A 17,066-nucleotide genomic window follows, 5' to 3' on the forward strand; every position below is an offset into this window, starting at 1 on the left:
TCAACGTTTGCAGTGGAAAGAACCAGCACAGAGACATGTGCAAGTTTCGCTCTCAGCACTGACTTCTCAAAATGGAGATTGGAATTATATTGCATTTTTAGGGTATGGTTCAGAAAATAGTTATTTTTCTCATGGACCTTCTCAATGGCATCCGCTTTTTCTTGAGTGATTTAGTTAAGAAAGAAAATTAATCTTTCTTGACCTCTTGTAAATATTGAGATCTTTAGCAATATGGCATCCCAGCTGGATATTTCCTGGTTATTAGTGACCAAAGTATGTGTGGTCCTCACATACTTTTCATTGCCCGGTTATTTAAATTATGTCAAGTAACCGCCCTCTAACTTACAAGATGAGTTTTGTTTCTAATAACCATTTAGATATATACTTAGATTTGTGTGCTTCTGTTTGTAAAAAAATACTTTAACTACTCTGGCAGAATAAGGCTTTCGATATTGACTTGCCTCCAGCATTAGCACCATGTTGTTGTCACCTCAAGGATGTTTTTGCAATAGTGGGTTAGACCCAAATACAGAATATATATCAATATTAATGTTTATAGCCTGCTGTCCCATAGCTACATTGTCATACTTTTTATTTTTCTTCACAGGGTTTTTTTGTTGCTATCATATATTGTTTCTGTAATGGGGAGGTGAGTATTTCAACCAAATAGCGTTATTTCTTCTTTTTATATCTTGCACTTTGCAATTGCATGCAACGTGTTACGTTGAGTATTGTTTTCTGTAACTTGCACTTAATAACTTACACTCAATTTAATTTGCAGAGTTCGCTTTAGACTTATTGGATTTTTCCATGGAACGATAGGTCAAACAGATGACACAGTATTGCTGAATGCACTCTTTAGAGAGTCAATGTGAATCTGACCATTTTAAAATGAGAATGTGCCACGTGTCATAGTCTCTAAGCCCTGTGAGACACAGAACAAAAAAAAACAGGCATTAATTAGAATTGCATGACACTTGATTCCTCTAATTGCCATGTGCCTGATTAGAATATAGTCTTTCTAAATAGTGGTACAAATAATGTGAGTTAATGTGCTATTAATGTTTTAAACCTACCGTATGTTTTAGATTTTCAGAAGACCAAAAATTAGATTTTGCCTTTTTACTCATCGTCCATTGTTGAGGGAATAGACAGTATCTTTTTCTGCCCCAGTGCACAAAGGAGCACATTTAATAAAGTATTTTCGGCCATGAACGAATGTTTACGGCTGAAAATATCTTCCTTTATGACAACGAGAAATAGACAAAATTATTCTTGGCATGTTTGTATGAATATATTACTGTGGCAAAATCTGCTGAAGTTAGGGAACACTCGCACTTTATGATTTCGGCTTTCTCAAACTCCCGTCCGACTTTTCCCATCCTTGAAATGGTGTTAAAGTACCCTGTCGGAAGGGAAATGATCACATGGCATTCCCAGAAGTACACCTGGACACCTGTGTCTGGTGAAGCTTTGAAGCTATACTTTTAGGTATGCCTGTGAATACAAAAAAACCGGAGAAAAAAAACAAAGTGTACTCAGATGGTGATGTAAAGCTCCTCCTTTACTTTTACATTTTTGTCTATCTACAATTTCATATTTTTGTTTTCTCATGGAGATGTTTGTGTTGTACCTATGAATATTATCCATTACAGTACTCGACGTTCATTATCTTTAACCCCTTCCCTGCCAGGCCTTTTTCACCCTCAGGTGCCAGGCCTTTTTTTTGGCTATTGGGGCAGTTTGTGCTTGAGCCCTTTTTGTCCGCATAAGCTACCGACGCCAAATTTGCGTCCTTTTTTTCTAAGATCCTAGGGATTCTAGAGGTACCCAGAGTTTGTGGGTTCCCCTGGAGGAGACTAAGAAATTGGCCAAAATATAGTAAAAATGTCGTTTTTTTTGCAATAAACGGGGAAAAAGTGCTGCAGAAGAAAGCATGTTTTTTTCCCCCTGAAAATGGCATCAACAAAGTGTTTGTGCTACAATCACCATCTTCCCAACTTTCAGGAACAGGCAGACTTGAGTCAGAAAAACACATTGGCATTTTACTAGGACATACCCCATTTTTACTATTATTTGAGCTCTTAGCCTCCTTCCAGTTAGTGATACAAACGGGTGTGAAACCAATGCTGGATCCAGGACACCTAAACATTTCAGAAAAGTAGACAACATTCTGAATTCAGCAAGGGTTCATTTGTGTAGATCCTACAAGTTTTTCCTTCAGAAAATAATAGCTGAAATAAAAACATATTGAAATTGAGGAGAAAAAAACAGCCATTTCTCTCCACGTTTTACTCTGTAACCTTCTCCTGCGATAGGAGATTTTCAAAAGCAATATACCATTATGTCTGCCGGACTCTTCTGGTGGGGGGGATTTATAGGGCTTGTAGGTTCATCAAGAATCCTAGGTACCCTGAGCCAATAAAGGAACTGCACCTTGCAATGGGTTTTCATTGTATACCGGGTATACAGCAATTCATTTGGTGAAATATAAAGAGTGAAAAATAGGTATCAAGGAAACTTTTGTATTTCCAAAATGGGCACAAGATAAGGTGTTGAGAAGTGGTGGTTATTTGCACATCTCTGAGTTCCGGGGTCCCCATACTAGCATGTGAATTACAGGGCATTTCTTAAATAGTCGTATTGTTTGCACACTGTCTTACATTTGGAAGGAAAAAATGTTGAGAAAGACAAGGGACAATAACACTTGTTCTTCTTTTCTGTGTTCCCCCAAGTCTCCCGATAAAAGTGGTACCTCACTTGCGTTGGTAGGCCTAATGCCCACGACAGGAAACTCAACATGGACACATCACATTTTTACATTGAAATCTGACGTGTTTTTTGGAAAGTACCTAGCTGTGGATTTTGGCCTCTAGCTCAGCCGGCACCTAGGGAAACTTACCAAACCTGTGCGTATTTCAAAAGTAGACACCTAGGGGAATCCAGGATGTGGTGACTTGTGGGGCTCTCACCAGGTTCTGTTACCGAGAATCTTTTGCAAACCTCAACATTTTGCAAAAAAACACTTTTTCATTACATTTCGGTGATAGAAAGTTCTGGAATCTAAGAGGAGCCACAGATTTCCTTCCACCCAGCACTCCCCCAAGTCTCACAGTAAAAATGGTACCTCACTGCTGTGGGTAGGCCTAGTGCCCACAATAGGAAATGTCCCAAAACACAACATGTACACATCACCTTTTCCCAAAGACAACTGACCTGTTTTTTGCAAAGTGACTAGCTGTGGATTTTGGCCTGTAGCTCAGCCTGCAGCTAGGAAAACTTAGTAAACCTTAGTAAAGCTGGACATTTGTGAAAACTAGGCACCTAGGAAATTCAGAAAGGGGTGATTTGTGGAGCTCTCACCAGGTTCTGTTACCCAGAATACTTTGCAAACCTCAAAATGTGGCTAAAAAAACACCTTTTCCTCACATTTCGGTGGTGAAAAGGTCTGGAATCTCAGAGGAGCCACAAACGTCCTTCTACCCAGCATTCCCTCATATCTCCCGATAAAAATGGTACCTCACTTGTGTGTGTAGGCCAAGTGCCCATGACAGGAAATGCCCCAAAAAACAACGTGGATGCATCACATTTTCCCAAAGACAACTGACCTGTTTTTTGAAAAGTGCCTAGCTGTGGATTTTGGCTTCTAGCTCAGCCGGCACCTAGGGAAACCTAGCAAACCTATATATTTATGGAAAGTAGACACCTAGGGGAATCCAGAATGGGATGACTTGTGGGGTTCTTACTAAGTTCTATTACCCAGAATCCTTTGCAAACATCAGAATTTGGCCAAAAAATACTTTTTCCTCACATTTCGGTGTTGGAAAGTTCTGGAATCTAAGAGGAGCCACAAATTTCTTTCCACTCAGCATTTCCTCGGGTCTCCCAATAAAAATGGTACCTCACTTGTGTGGGTAGGCCCAGTGCCCGCGACAGACAATGCCCCAAAACACAACATGGACGCATCACAATAGGAGACATCACAATTTCCCAAAGAAAACTGACCTTTTTTTTGCATAATTTTACTTGGGAGACTGAGGGGAACACTGAGTGGTAGGAAGTGTGTGCCGGCACAGTGATCCTACAAAGAAAAGTGAGGAAAATGTGTTTTTAAGCAAATTTTGAGGTTTACAGGTAGTATGGGTAGGAAAATGGTGGGGGATACATGCAAGCCATACCTCCTTTGACTCTACCAGGTGTCTAGTTCTCAAACATGTTTGGGTTTGGTAGGTTTCCAGATGACCGCTGCACTCTGGACCAAAAACGCAAGTCCACCCCCCCCCCAAAACCCCCAGAAAAACAGGTAGTTTTATAATAGATCATTTTGATGTGCCCACATCCTTCTGTGATGTTCCAAAAACTAAAATTGTGAAAAGAAACACACTGAGGTTATGTTAAAAAGACCTCTCACCCACTGAACAAGTTGGTGGCATGTTTCATCATCGGGGTCCCACCCGAGACACCTAGCATGTCACAGGTGAGCTTCGATGTCTGATTACAGAGGGACAGGTTTTTTCATTTTTACCGCACATACTGGTTGGATTTGGCACAAGGGTGAGTGATGTTTCAGTAGATCCAATTTTATTAACAAGAGATTTCAAAAAAATGAAATGCACTGTTAATAACTGAAAGGTCAAAAAACTGAACCAATGACTCACAGCTCGTGAGCTGTAAAGACACGCCAAGGCACCAACCACTTAACATTCCATTCACACACCTTTCATACATGACATACACAAGGCAATTCATGCCGCCAGACGCGGGCCAAGCACATTAAAACACTCACATTAACAAACAGTGCCTTTCAAGAGCCCATCACTTTCATACACCCACATGCCTGATACTAATGGGAGTCTGTGGACTAGCGTTTGGCTAGGAGTTTGTTGTAGTGGCTAACAGCAAGTCACTATTTACACCGCCAGTCAAGCACCACTCCACGCACACCACCAGTGAAGTACCATTCCACGCACACCGCCGTCCAAGCGCCACTCCACACACACCGCCAGCCAAGCTCCACTCCATGCATATCGCCAGACAAGCGCCATTCCATGTACACCGCCATCACTTTTTTTTAAACAACAAAGAAACCACTAACTAATTATTAATAAGTACAAAACTACAAACACAAAAGCTCTATCTAAATGCATAACAGTAATGCCAACTGTGAAACTGAACATATGAAAATATAAAACAGGCAGTTTACGCTCACAGTAGTTCCCAAAAATTCTTTTGGGTGTGGTAACTCCTGAAACAGCCAGCCACATACAGCCTAAGCTTTGAAGGACAATCAGGGCAGTGCATCCGACTCTCCCTTCGGATACCTCTTTGCGCACAGACTCTACATTTCTTAGTGGGCAAGTCTTTTTTGGGAGTGGGAGAAATGTGATCAGGCAATTGTCAAGCTTTCAATAGAGCCACACCCTCCCCCACTGCATCTCTAGGAACTCTTGCCTGTTTCACCACAATAAGGCTCTCTATCACTGACTCCTGAAATTTAACAAATTTCATCCTTGACTCAGGAGAACAATGCTTGAATACAAAAAAAGCATTAAAAGTTACTAAATGGAAGAGATGAATAGCCAGCTTTTTATATGAAACGTAAGACTTACGAACAGCAATGTAAGGCCCCAACCTCTGATCTACTCTATCAGCACCACCCACGTGCTTATTGTAGTCCAAAATACACGCAGGTTTGCGCACTTCGGCAACCTGACCCCAAACAGTCACGGGGAAGTACTCTGATCATGGATGGTTGTCAGCATGTACACATCCCTCTTGTCTGCCTATTTCAGAGCTAGCAGCTCATTATTACACAAGGCACTGCACTGTCCCCTCTCAAGTTTTTTACAGACAAGCTCCCTTGGATAGCCTTTCCGGTTAGAGCAGATTGTGCCACAAGCAGCATTGTCCAATCTGAACAATTCCATGAACAACTGCACTCCAGTGTAGAAGGTATCTACATTCAAATGGTGACCTTTGTTAAACAGTCGTCTACCAAGTTCCCACACAATGTTTTCTCTAACTCCAAAATGTGGGTGGACAACCAGGGGGGGTCAAAACTGGAATCCCTACCAGTGTAGACCTGGAAATTATACACGTATCCCAGACTACTTTCAGACAGCATACATCTTAATTCCATACTGTGCCCTCTTCCTAGGAATGTACTGCTCAAAAAACAAATGCCCCTTGAACAGGACTAAAGACTCATCTACAGATATTTCTTTCCCTGGAACATAGACCTCTGAAAACGGATCTACAAAATGATCAAGGACAGGCCTAATCTTAAAAAGACGGTCATAATCAGGGCAATCTTGAGGCAAGGCTAAAGCATTGTCAACAAAATGCAGCATCCGAAGAAGAAGCAAATACCGATTAGGAGTCATGGTTGAAGGAAATATAGCCGTTGCCATCAAGGGATAAGTAGACCAATAAGAATCCAGTGATGGCTTCCTATCAACCCCATAAAAAAAGTAAAACCACAAAACTGTTTCAAGTCTTCCAGATTTGTGGGAATCCACTGTGTAGCTCTAGACTGTGGCCTTAGTCTGGCAGCGTTGTCCCTCAAATACTGCCTCCACATACAAATTAGTCTGCTCAACAATCTCTTCCAAAAATACATTGTCCATAAACAACTGAAATAAATTGACAGGCAAGAAGTTTTCTGTATTTACTCTACACCCTGGGAGACCAGTAAATAAAGGCAACTCTGGCTGCTCCATGTTTGGGGCAACCCAGAGTTCAGGTCTTCCAATGGGAAACCTTTCAGCCACAGGCTGCTGCACTATTGCACATCAGTGTCTTCCTCTAAAAAAGGCCCTTCATCTGCACTGAGAGTGGCTTCCTCATCAGAAAATTACTCTCGGACAGAAAATTCACTTACAGAATTTCTCACTTCCTCCTCTGCCTCAGTCTCATAATCATGATCAGAAGACGACTCAAAAAGCATACCAACAACCTGCAGAGTGGTCACTCTGCTGCTAGCCATGATCCTTTCTGAGAAGTGTAACTTGACAAATGCGCCAACAACAACCAGCACTATCTAAAATAAGTAATAAACAAAGTATGGCTTTATCACAAAGGGTTATGTACTCAAAAACTATACCACTCACTTGCCTGAAAAAGCTAGACTCACCAGCAACTACTCTGCACAGACACAGCAATCACCAATGATATCCCACTAAAAAGAAAATTAAACATAAGACAACACAAATATCATTGTGCATCAATCCATGGGCAATTTCACATACAATCCTGCATTTAGTAGACCACCTACAAACAAGTCATTTTTCAACAATACTCTTTTGGAGTAAATAGTTTTTTGCGTAGTTGCATGTTTTCTAAAACATGCAACTACGCAAACTGCAGGTCAACCACTGCCAAAACCGCAAGGAGCCACAGCAAAGGAAGCAAAAGCTTTAAACTAGAACAAAAAGGAGAAATAAACTGTTATAATCACAAATGCAAATACTTCGCCAGTTGACAAACACCCCGCCACCAAACATTTAGACATTTTCCCTGGTGCCTAGTGGTTTCAGCCCCCCTTGTGGGCAGATGGGCCTACAAAAAATAAGCTGATCTGCCCCTAAGGGGGACAGAAATGACCAACGGTTGTGTGCCCCCCTTGGGCGGGATGACCCTTGCCCAAGGGGCTGTCCCCACACAAAAAAACAAAACTTTAAAAAACCCATGGTGTCTTGGTGGCTTCTGCCCCCCTTGGGGTCAGATGGGCCTAAAAAAAATCAGTCTTTCTTCCCGGGGGTTGGGGGGTGCAGAAATGGCCATCAGTAATGTGCCCCCTTTGGGGGGTGAACCTTGCCAAAGGGGCCACCCCCCACCACATAAACCACACACACACACAAGATCCCTGGTGCCTAAGTGGATTCTGCCCCTCTTGGGGGCAGATGGGCCTACAAAAAAAATGCCCAACAATTGTATTCCCCCATACAAAAAAAACAAAACTTCAATAAATCCCTGGTGTCTTGGTGGCTTCTGCCCCCCTTGGGGACAGATTGGCCTATAAAAATAGGCCTACCTGCACCTAAGGGGGGTATAAATGGCCATCAGTAATGTGCCCCATTTGGTGGGCGACCCTTGCCAAAGGGGCTGCCCCCACACACAAAACACACACAAGATCCCTGGTGCTTAAGTGGATTCTGCCCCCCTTTGAGGCAGATGAGCCTATAAAAAATAGGCTGATCTGCCCCCAAGGGGGAAGAAATAACCAACAGATCTGTGTTACCTTTGCGGGGGTGACCCTTGCCAATGGGGGTGACCTATAACACAAAAATACAAAGAAATAAATCCCTGGTGTCTTGGTGGCTTCTGGGCCTAAAAAAATAGGCTTATCTGCCCCCAAGGTGGGCAGAAATGGCCATCAATCATATGCCTCTTTTGGAGGAGCAACCCTTGCCCAAGGGGAGCCCCCAAGAAACAAAAAACACCCACACAACAATCCCTGGGGCATAGTGGGTTTCGACGCCCTGGGGGCCTAATCAGCCAAAAACATGAGCTATCTAGCCCCAGGGGGCCGAAACATACAACAAAAATCTTGCCCCCATGGCAGCGACCCTTCCCCAAGGGGTCGCTGCCCTAAAACATAATTATAATTAATCCCTGGTGTCTAGTGGGTTTCGTCCCCCTCCGGGGGGGGGGCAGATTGACCAAAAAAATGGTTGATATAGCAGCCAGGAGGAGCCGAAACATAAATATTATATTGCACCCAGGGAAGCTACCCTTGCCTGAGGGGTCGCTCCCCAAATAAACAGAAAACATCCCTGGTGCCTTGTGGGTGGATTCCTGCTCCACGATCGTGGGCTTTGCCCGCTATTGTGGAGCAGGAATCCATTCAAAATCCATTGAATCCATTCAAAACCTTCCCCCTGTGTCTGTTTTCTCTCTCCAACACCCCAGGGAGAAGGACTTACCAAAGAGTGTCTTCTCTCTCCACGCGCTGGAAGCAAATGGCTTCCAGCGTGTCCCTGGCAGTATTTGATGACGTTGGTGCGCTCACATCAGTTTGCAGAGGAGGGAACAGGGGTGGAAGGGGAAGCCATTCCCTTTCCATCCCTGACTAGGGTGTGTGGGTGGGAGGCCGACAGGGGGAGCACTAGCGCTCCCACGTGTTCCAGGTGCAGGACGAGCTGGTCTCATCCTCAGCTCACGGCAACCATGGTCGAGGGCAAGACCAGCTCCTCCTAGGCACCCAAGGGGTTAAAGGGAAAACTTTCTGTGTAATGCAGATGTGAATCTTATATTGTGCACTACATTGCATGAAAGAGCAGGGGAGACTACTCTTTACCCTAACAGCTCCATTAAATGGACGATTTTTGAATTTCAAAAATGGCTACCTCCAGGGAGCAGAATATAGCTCGGTAAAAAGTAATTTTGCACTCTATTCATGACAAGACAAAAGAGAGATGCTAAAGTGTCATCATTTGGTCTCTGGGTAAATTGGATATTAATCTGCATCTATGTTAATTGTTCATAAATCTTATTTTATTGCAATTGCATTCAGTATCAGCACCAAACTCTTGGAATGGAACTACTTTGGAACACATTATTAAAACTTTCATCTTTATTTTATGAAAATGTAAGGACATGTAAAACAGGAAAGGCATTTTGTAATGTTCGAGTTTGCTCTCAACAGTATATATTTCAGGAAGAACATATTTTTAATGTTGTTGGTTGCCATTACATCAGAATGTGCTTTTCTTTAAATGCAGCCTGCACCCATTTTCCAAATAACAGCTAAACATGTATCTCCTGCTTCTCGATGTCAACAGGTCCAAGCAGAAATAAAGAAGTCATGGAGCAGGTGGACTTTGGCCCTTGACTTCAAAAGAAAAGCACGGAGTGGGAGTACAACATACAGCTATGGACCCATGGTCTCTCACACAAGCATTACCAATGTAACCACACGGGGGACTCTTGCTTTACACTTAAACACCAGACTTGTATCCACTGCCTTAAATGGGCACCGGAATTTGCCAGGGTATGTCAAAAATGGCTCAATATCTGAAAACTCAATTCCATCTTCTGGGCCAGAACAGTACAACAAGGACGAGGAGTATCTAAATGGCTCTGTGGTGTACGACGCTGAGAGACCAACAGCACTGGTGGAGGAAGAACGTGAGACAGTGATGTGAACTGCTTTCCTGTAAGCAAAGAATAAGCAGGGCAAATATTAATCTATGGAGTAAAGGGCGAGTTTCACAATCCACCTGTCCTGAGACAGACAACAGGATTGTTAGGAAAGCCAGACACATTGGTTGAAGACATTGGAATTCATTCAACAGTCTCCCTTCCAGGCATGGTTCAAAGTTATACTTTTCCAGATCAACCAACTTGATATATTGGAATCTTCCATTTTGTAAGGGCCAACCATTTGCTTTCTCTGTTAAATTTCACTGAGAGAACCACAGCACAAAACCACAGTAATGTAGTAAAAAGACTGTATTAGTATGTTGTGTTTTCATTTTCACAATGGTACAAGTGCAAATGTTCACACTGGCCTTCAGAATTTTCTTTTATTAAGAAAAGGATATTCCAAAAGAGTTGGTTGCAAATTTTGTGATTGCCATCCTCTGAGGATTAGGAGGCACCATGCATGGACAAATACAACATCAGTGTGCGTACAATTTGCAAATACCAAGACTTGATATTGACCAGATCTATTGATTGTTTTCAGGAAAAAAAAACTTATTTTGTGTTTTTTCACAAAGCAGCACAATTTGTGGTAACAATTAACTCACTGCTATGTACTTGATACAAATAAAAACCAGGGATTCTCCTACCATTGCTTAGTGAGAAGAAGGAACAATCATCAAATTCAAAATAGAGAGCAACACAAATGACACCATTGGTCTTCTATAATATAAAAACAGACACCAAATATTACATAGGATCAGATGGATATATTAAATATAAATTGTTACAGATATTCCGTTATATAAGTGCAATATGATCCAAAGATTATTGATTCATATTTGTAGGATGGGATTTATCCTATGTTTTGTTTATGAAGGAGAATTATTTTCAAACATGGGTTACCATATATTGTTCGTGATTCACGGAGCAGATACGACAGAGATGACACAGGGGTATTTTCATGAATCATTATATGGAATATTTATTACAATCTTTATATCAATCATGTCTAGATGAGAAACGAGTGAATGATATGATATATATGACCATTGCTAATTATTTATTATTGATTATGAATTTCTAAATCAGAATCAGGAATACAGTGAGGATTACCAGTTCATGTCTAGATACATCATTAATTGTTTTATAGCAGAGATTTGTTTTTAAATATGTGTTAACAAATGTTCCATTTACCTTTTTAAATTATCTTTCTTGATAAATAGGTGGTTAGATGTTGACTCCATTTTTATTCTAAATTGACAGGTACTCCTTGGATCAATGCAGATATGGCACAGCTTCATGCTCTTTAAGGGATCTTTATTGCAGATCAAATTACATGTGCATGGGTTACCCAGAGTAGCTCTATGATGATTATTCTGTCACTCTTTCAAAATCTGAAACTCGCGTTCTGACTGTCTCAAAAACAGCTCATGCCAAATTAGCTTAATTGAGTTTCAGGCCAACTTATAAATAAAATCATGCACTGCAAAGTCATTTATAGCAATTTTTAGATAGATGAGGATGCCTTGAAAAACTAACATATTGATAAACAAAATGGAAATAGTAATTCTGCATAGATTAATAATCCAGTTTCAAGAAATATGTACTATAAACCCTAAAATTAATTTATTAATACATACTAAACATTTCTCCTCCTTTTGTGTGAGAATTGATTAGGTTGAAATTGACAGTGTTACCTAACCAACTCAAGGGTGGCAGTGATTGAACAAAATAGTAGTCATCTTGAAGGCCATTGATTTACCAAATTCCTTTCCATTCTTAGGTGATAGCAGACTTTTATTATTAGGGAGGGAAAACTCACCATCACAGAGTGTTATTCCTTCCCTTCAAATTCATATAATCTGCTTTTTATCTCTCACCTGCCGTCTCTTCTTTTACTGTGTGCCACATTCCTTTTCCATGAAGTAGTCAATGTTCTTTTTAGAAGTAATACTGAAATGATCCCTATTGGAAAAAGTTTCCTAGAAACCTTGAGGAGATTTAAATTAGCTGAGATACCTTAATTATGAAGCAGTCCTCTTAGATTTCAGATGTATTAGATCTTTCAAATCTCATCCCCTTGAATTCTGAAATTGCAGTCTTCTTGCTTGCTTGTGATTCCTATTTATTGAATCTGTTCCCTTTCCACCTAAATTTAGAAAACATTTGAGTAATACTATGTCATTACATACTCTGAATGAAAAACAATGGGACCAAATGCAATTTTTAGAGTATTTTTTAATATGAAGGACTGGCTTTCATGAAATATAAGACTTTGATGTGTTGTTAAGTTCAAATGCTAATCCATTTTTTTTCTTCTAATGAAAAGGATGGAATTTAACATTATGGACCGTATATCAGTATTATGTGTTGCCATATTAATTTATGGAGGACCTCATCTCTGAAAAGTTATATGTTTAAAACGTTGTATAATGAATGGAGTAAAATGAAAATTCCATATAATTCCTTCCCCATGATAATAACATTGATCATTTAACACACAGGTAACATAATTTGTTTCAGGGGACACAGGAAGAACTGTTTAAGGACATATTTTAATATGCATCCATTCCTGTAAATTGTAATGGAAACGTTAATATAAATGCAATGAAGTAAGGTACTAAATGTAATGGAGTTCTATGATATGTATGGCTTTGTTCACTTTGAAATATATGTAAAACTCTAAGGATAATTACTGGTTTAGTGTACATTTGTGAAATGTCTTAACTTCAAAATGGAATTATTTTTTTTAAATGCTGTCACCATATGTCATGTTATATAATATAATATATTATCTGTTTTAAAAACATGATTCATTACTATTCATTGATACATTGCTTCTCATGCTAATTTCCATCTAAAATTGGTGGAAAAAAACTATTAACACACAATCCTAACCTTGCAATTTTTACGGAACTTTAAAAAGTGAACAACAGGCTGTAATAGTTTGGCCGTTTATATAAAAAGTCTACTGCAGTTGCTGTTGTTAACAATGTTTAAAGAATTCAAGAGAGTTAGTAATTTTTCAACAATGTGATGAGTTTTGAAGAAAGAAAATATTACCTCAGGATACTCACTACTGTGTTCTGCTTCTGCCGAGCAACTGAATCATTCTTGCTTTCCTTGTTCAAAGAAACATGAAAGTGATGAAATTGAGAAGGACAGGTTTTAGAAAAATGCAAATGAATTTTATGGTTTGTGGCAGTTGGGATTACATTTAGGGACTGTTAATAGAGATTAGGATCCAAGAGAAGAGCTTTATAAAATACCATAATGTTATAGTTTACATCACTATCATGCTCTAATATATGAACTAGGAAGTGATATAGTTTTGATATTGATTTTCTTTATTTTGCATTTCATTGTCATTATTATAGTTACTGCAAATAGTGTTATTGTTATTATTAGTCAAAGTAGCAGTATTAAAGTTTTAATATTTCATATTGTAGCCGGCTCTTGAGAGCTATAACAGTTGTTGAATTCCCTCTGTCCGATGTATTCTGCTGCACCACAGGAGAGGGTGTATAATAGGAGAGATGGCCTTTTACAACAGGTATGGCCAAAGACTGAAGGTCCATAATGCTATTAGAACATTTCACCAACTGAGGACAGATGCTATATATATTAACCAGGGATAAACAGAAGACAAACATTGAAAAGGTGAATCAGAAGGCCTGTACCAGATAATATTGGCCCTTTGCTACTCCACTGTCCTTAGAGGAGCTCCAAAGTTCTAGTTTTGTTATATTGTTTATGCAGCTTACCACAGACTAAATTTCATTTTGCTGTGTGCTAAATTGTTTCCAGTGTAGGTTTGGAATGTACAAGGACCCCTAGATCTATATGTAATGGCATATAGAGGCATTCACAAGTTATTTCCCTAGCCTTCTTATGTGAATTCAACACACATTCTCCAGCAGAAAATATTTGCAGAAGAATCTCAGCATTTTCACTTCCATTTTGTCAACCTCAAACCAACATTAAGTGTAATGTTTACCAATCATTTCACTGTGAGACAGTGCATTCCACTCTGACCTCTTGTCCAGGTCTAAATGAAAGATAATCAAACCACATCCTGAAGAGTAGCTAGATTACTGTACTGGGTGAGGAAGCAGAAGAGTAGAGGTATGTGCCCCCCTTAAATAACTGAGTCTCAGACTGAGGGTAGATGGCATAATTAGGCTTTCCTTTTTTCAGTGTTTATTTTTGTGAATATCATTGTTTTTTTCTCAGTGCTTTCCAAACATTTGTACATCAACATTTATTGATGTTTATTCAGCTGCCTCACCCCAAACTAAACAAAAATTGTTTATCTTGTTTATAAAACATGTTGCATTTCAGCAATGATTGTTACATCGTAAATATTTAACTTAAAGGAGAAGTATTGCATGGTATGTAGTGTTTTCCCACTGGCAGTGTGTCAAGTTAACTCATAGCAGACTGTGCTAAGAAAGAGTATGTGCACCAACAGTCAGACTCTCACATGCCCTCTCTCTCATCTCATTAACTCTCACACCCATCCCCTCTGGGCTCTTTCTGGTTTGCAGGATGATTAGTGGATTAAGATAGTGTTATATTCAAATGTTTTTCATGAACAAATTCCTGGACACAGTGTTGGGCGGGGGGTGCCATTCACCTTATCCGTAATAAATATTAAGATGTTGAACATGTCAACAGCACAGTACCTTCCATTACCCCAGATTAATTTAAAGCTCTGCATTTTAGGACATCTAAAACTTCATACTTTCAGCATATCTGGCACTGTTCTTCTACAGTGGTTGCCTTGCTACATGAAAGTACTGCTGCAGTTGTTGTGTAGAGATTTATAGCTGCCATGCGTACCCATGCCAAGTGTCAATCTTTAAGTCAGTGCCAATGTTTTAACATCACATTATATTCTGAGGCTTGCAGTTTTATAAAGCCAAGATTACCAGAATGTTTCACAAATGACAATGGAACACTTTGCAGCTTTGAATTTTTGTAGTTATGTTGTTTTGGCATGTAGAAAGCCATGTCATGGTTTCACCACTGCCCCATGCACATAGTGGCAATATACTTTTTACAGTTACCCATGACACCTTGCATTGGATGATTAAAGCCTTGGGTTTTGGTAGCTCCCCTGCTATCAATGCTGACTTGTGAACAAAGTGGACTGATGTATCCAAGGGTTTTACCCATTCTGTGTCTGTGATAAAATGTGAGAGTACATATTGGCCAAGATTCATATGAGCCAGCCATTTTACTATTCATTGACATAATTAACGACTGCCAAAAGATCAAAAAATAAATTTTTCCATCCTCATTTGTGAATTCAAAATGGCTGAAGGAACCCCAAAGTTGGATCTTGGAGGGCCACCCTACACCCCTTCCAAAGAAAAGGTGGCAGGGGAACCTATAATATGTGGTGGGGCACCCCTCCCTTTCAGCTCACAAGCTGCACATGACCAATGGCTTTCTGCAGATACGTCCAACAAGAGCAGGATAGCAGCCTCACCTCCAACTTGACAGACAGGCCTGGTGAAAATTCTTAGTCGCAGGACATCATCAAAATAAGGTTACACAGGACCAAAGAGCTTTAAATCTGCATTTGTATGTTGCTCCAATTTTCTAAAAACACCCAGAGCCTAAACCTCTTGTTTGGAGGGCCACTGATACTGAACAGTTTACCCTACTGAGCGATGCCACCCACTCCTGAACTGCTGGAGTGAGGGAAACAACCAATCCAAGCATATTTACCAGTGTGCCAAAGAACCAACAGAAACAAGCTATAACCTTTGATTCTTGTGGATTATTTTATATTGCTCCTCCGCATTTATTACCCCAAAAATAACAAAGAAGAGGCTTACCTTGGCTTCAGGTCTGACCACCTCCATAAGCAGTTTACCCACAGCTTGCCAATAGTGGTGAAGCATATGACACTGCCAAAACATATGGACATCATCCACCCTCTCTTCATCACATTCAGGACACTTCTTCTCCTGCTTCCTCACAACTTTCAACCTCTTCAGGGTTCAATAGTTCCTGTGTAATGCGAACAGATGATTCTTCCTTAAGGAGGTAGATCTAGTCATAACCCAAAGCATAGATATTGATACTTGCCAGAGTATGGTGACATCCAGAGATGGCAGGTCCTTTCCCCATTTTCCTAACAGCAAAAGAAAAGCCTCTTCCTCTTTCCCGGCCTCTACTAGGCCAGGAGCAGCTTTTCTTCCCAAGCGTAGTTTTCTGGTCCATCCTTGGGGAGGACTCTTGCCCAGCTTGCACGTTGATAGTACTTAAATCTGGAAACAGTTCCCTTATGTGCGTTCAGTGCATTTAGCCCAAGTAAGCAACTCGTTACCCTCCAAGATTCGCCACCATATAGTAATACCCGCCTGACCTGATACCAAAGTTTACAGGCTGCTGCAAAGGCCTTTAGCCTAATCTTTTTAAAGTATTTTAAGTGACCAAATTTAAAAAGAAAATGGTTCCATTCCTCAGGAATTTGGTTAGTCTCAGCCCTAAAAAGTAAAGAGAAACAGGATTTATCGCACAGTAGCCCTCTCATGTTCTTTAACTGGAATGCCATGTAATGTTTATAAGTATCTGAGCTTGCAATACCCCTGCTCTCTTTTCCTACATAGCTTCTTCCACACAATTCAGACTCCTCTTGATGCCCACACAAAGCTCCTCAACTCCCCTGTAGCGTCTCAAAACAAGCCTGTTTAAATTCTAAAGGGATTTTGTTAAAGATAAAGGTGAACTTTGACAGTATAGACATCTTCAGAATGTTTGATCTGCCTTTTTAGGAGAGCGGGAGAGCAGCTCAGACCTTTAACAGCCTTCTAGTGGCTAGCACTAATTTATTTAAATTGACCTGTGCAAGCTCATTCAGATTAGCCGTTATCTGCATCCCCAAGTACCTTATCTCATGCTTAACC

At 40.3% G+C, this 17,066-nt stretch overlaps 1 protein-coding gene across 2 annotated transcripts in view; it reads left to right on the forward strand.

Annotated features, from left to right (window-relative positions):
- The window catches only part of PTH1R (parathyroid hormone 1 receptor), a 729,171-nt gene extending 716,333 nt beyond the window's left edge, over positions 1–12,838 (forward strand). For both annotated transcript variants that reach the window (XM_069210957.1, XM_069210958.1), the window contains exons 13-14: positions 608–649; positions 9,783–12,838. In XM_069210957.1, the coding sequence (XP_069067058.1) occupies positions 608–649; positions 9,783–10,145 (405 nt within the window). In that variant the 3' untranslated portion in view covers positions 10,146–12,838. The remainder of the gene's footprint in view (positions 1–607; positions 650–9,782) is intronic.
- The last annotated feature ends 4,228 nt before the right edge of the window (positions 12,839–17,066 follow it).

The sequence above is a fragment of the Pleurodeles waltl genome, chromosome 10, assembly GCF_031143425.1.
Source record: "Pleurodeles waltl isolate 20211129_DDA chromosome 10, aPleWal1.hap1.20221129, whole genome shotgun sequence".
In the NCBI taxonomy this organism is placed as follows: domain Eukaryota; kingdom Metazoa; phylum Chordata; class Amphibia; order Caudata; family Salamandridae; genus Pleurodeles; species Pleurodeles waltl.